Source organism: Leptosomus discolor, chromosome 18 (genome assembly GCF_034619465.1).
Source record: "Leptosomus discolor isolate bLepDis1 chromosome 18, bLepDis1.hap2, whole genome shotgun sequence".
In the NCBI taxonomy this organism is placed as follows: domain Eukaryota; kingdom Metazoa; phylum Chordata; class Aves; order Leptosomiformes; family Leptosomidae; genus Leptosomus; species Leptosomus discolor.
In genome coordinates this window covers 13,025,375-13,028,558 of record NC_141408.1, presented here as the reverse complement: position 1 = coordinate 13,028,558, position 3,184 = coordinate 13,025,375, and the positions used below count along the sequence as shown (strand labels likewise).

At 69.9% G+C, this 3,184-nt stretch overlaps 1 protein-coding gene across 1 annotated transcript; it reads left to right on the top strand.

The window, feature by feature from the left end:
* The first annotated feature begins 842 nt into the window (after nucleotides 1–842).
* CLDN3 (claudin 3) lies at nucleotides 843–1,487 on the top strand. The gene has a single exon (XM_009960241.2). It carries the CDS (start codon nucleotides 843–845, stop codon nucleotides 1,485–1,487), a length of 645 nt encoding a protein of 214 aa, XP_009958543.2.
* Nucleotides 1,488–3,184: the final 1,697 nt, after the last annotated feature.

Below are 3,184 nucleotides of genomic sequence, written 5' to 3'. Positions count from 1 at the left end.
TGTTTTTTTCCCTTCACTGGCTGCCTGCTCAGGTTGACGGGGTGACGCTGCCGGGGTGGTTACGTGCCTTATCTGCTTCCTTCAAGGCCAAAATATATGAGCAAGATGAGTAAAGATAAATATCATCCGGTCAGGGGATCCCCGCTGGTGCTCCCTGCCCGGCAGGGTGGGAGAAGGAGGGGGCCGGACGGCCGTCCGGCCGTCCGGCCCCCTCCTTCTCCCACCCTGCCGGGCAGGGAGCACCCACGGGTCCCTTGGGATGGTGGTGCCAGAGCCACAAGCATCATGGCACACCGAAGGGGTTGCACTTTGCACGGTGATGCAAAGGTGCCCGGCGCTTGCCGAACCCCGGTTAAACGTGAGCACTGATAAGACGCTCCAGAAAGAAACCTAAACCCTGACCTGCTGGCACCTCCGGGGCGGGGGGGGAATGGCAAAGCCGAGGGATTTCCAGGTTCCCAAGGGGTTTCGATGGGTCTGAGCGAGCGCGGTGTTTGTACTTCCCGGTGCTCATCGCCCCGAAACCAAGGGGACGGCCGTGGCGGGCGGCGTCTCTCCCCCTCCCTCCCTTCTCCGATAACCCGCGCCATCTCTGCAAACAAAGGGGAGGGTGTGGGACGCAGGTGACGGGTGACGGAGGAGCGGAGAGGAGCGTCCAGCAGTGAAACCCCACCCCGGGCGGGCGCTTGAGCTGGCCCCGCCAGCCCTTATAAAACGGCGCAGGTGCACCCAGGTGTAAGCTGATCCCCCAAGGGCTGCCAGCGGTGACGGGTGACGGCGACGGTTTCGGTCCGTGGGTACTTCTCCGCCATTGTCCGGAGCGCGGCAGCAAACCGGCCACCATGTCGATGGGGTTGGAGATCGGCGGGGTGGCCTTGTCGGTGCTGGGTTGGTTGTGCGGCATCATCTGTTGCGCGTTGCCCATGTGGAGGGTGTCGGCCTTCATCGGCACCAACATCGTGACGGCCCAGATCCTCTGGGAAGGGCTGTGGATGAACTGCGTGGTGCAGAGCACGGGGCAGATGCAGTGCAAGGTCTACGACTCCATGCTGGCCCTGCCGCAGGACCTGCAAGCCGCCCGCGCCCTTCTGGTGGTGGCCATCGTCTTGGCTGTCCTGGGTTTAATGGTGGCCATCGTGGGCGCCCAGTGTACCCGTTGCGTGGAGGACGAGAGCACCAAAGCCAAGATCACCATCGTCTCTGGCGTCATCTTCCTCCTCTCCGGCGTCATGACCCTCATCCCCGTCTCCTGGTCGGCCAACACCATTATCCGGGATTTCTACAACCCGCTGGTGCCCGAGGCGCAGAAGCGGGAGCTGGGCACCTCGCTCTACATCGGCTGGGCGGCCTCTGCCCTCCTGCTGCTGGGGGGATCCCTGCTCTGCTGCTCCTGCCCCCCCAAAGACGACAGGTACCCCACCGGCAAGGTGGCCTACTCTGCCCCGCGCTCCGCCGTCACCAGCTACGACAAGAGGAACTATGTCTGAGACCCCCCTCCCCCTCCCGGGACCCCCCCGAAATCCCACCCCACCCCGAGACCCTCATTGCCCTCCACGGGGACCGGGGACTGTGGGGCAGGGGGGGAGGCGCGAAGGAGGGGACGGGGACGGCTGCGGGGTCAGGGCCGGGCTGTGTAAATAGAGACGGTTTCGGTTAAACAAGAGGCGGTTTCGGGTCGGCGGGACAAGTGGCTCCCGGCGTGCCCCTGCCCGCGCCGATGGGGCAGGATGGGGACGGGGATGGGGATGGTGCCCCTCCATGATGTCGTGTGTGTGTCTGTGTGTCCCCCCCGCTGTCGCCACCGGCCGGGTACCGTCGGTCCCTGTTACGCGTGGTCTGTACCGGTTACATTTGTCAATAAACCTGTCCTGTTTTGGTAGCCTGAGTATCCTTGGGGGGGGGGGGGGGGGGGCGCAGGATCCCACCGGGTATGGGGAGGAGGGCGCCCCCCCCCCCGCCAAGGAGCCCCCCCGCCCCCCCGGCAGAATTGGATTTGGGGACGGGGGGTGTGGGGGCGGTGTGTTTCTCACACCACAGTCCCTCTTACCCCACCCCTCCAAAAGCGGGGGTGGTGTCTCCGCTCGGGGAGGGCTTGTCGCCCCCTCCCTGCCTGTTTCTGGCAGCCGCCGGGGGCGGGGGGGGGGGGGGGGGGGGGGGAGGCAGGGGAGCAGCCGCTGAAATCCGGCAGCGGCACTCCCTTGCCTGCCCGGTCCAAAGTCTGGCTCCACGGAGGGGAACAACGGGGCGCTGCCCCCCCCCCCCCCCATCCCCCGCCTCCCCGGGCCCCAGAGCAGCGGCTGGGGCGAGGCCGCCTTGCCAAACCGCTCCCGCCGCTTCGGCCCCGGCAGCCGCCTTCTCCGCCACGCTCGGGCGGGCAGGGACAAAGCCGGGGATGGCGGGGGGGGGGGGGGGGGGGGAAGGAGCCGCTGCAGGTGCACGGGCGGCCCCGCCGCTGCCGGGGCTCAGCGGGCAGCGGGGCTGAAGCAAACTCCAACACCCCCCCCCCCCCCAGCTGCCTGCAACCTGCCTGGGGGCTGCCTGCTGAGCAAGCTCCCACCCCCCCACACCCACACCCCATCCCAGCTGCCTGCAACCTGCCCGGGGGAGCAGCTTTGGGAAAACGCTGCCCACAGGCAGCGGGAGGTTTTTGTCGCCCCCGCGGGCAGGAGCGGGCAGCTGGAGCTTGCTTGGGCCCCCCCCGCGCTTTTGTCTCGGCGGACAGCACCCCCCCCCCCCCCCCCCCCCCCCCCGCCGCTGGCAGGTGATCCGCCCGCCCGGCTCGGATTCCGCCCCCCCACCCCTCCACCGGGGCCCCACCTCGCCCCGCTCCCCGGCACGCCTGGCCGCCCCGCCGGCTGCAGGCAGCGGCGATAAGGATCGGCGGGGCGGTCCTGCCCGGTTCTGCCCGGCCTGGCGGGGGCCGGGGCGGGTCGGGGAGCCGACGGGGGGGTGGGCGGGTGGCAGATGGGGACACGGCGCCGTTCCCCCTGCCCGGCAGGCAACGCGCGGGCAGGCGGTGACCTTGGCGCCCGCCGCCCGGAGTCTGGCAGGCGGCAGGCAGAGCCCCACCGCTAGGGAAGTTCGCCCGCCCGCCGCCAGGGGGCGCCCGTCGCCGGCGGCGCGGCGGGGCGGGGCCGCCGGCGCGCAATTGCGTCACGGCCCGTGCAGCGCCGCCGCCGCCGCC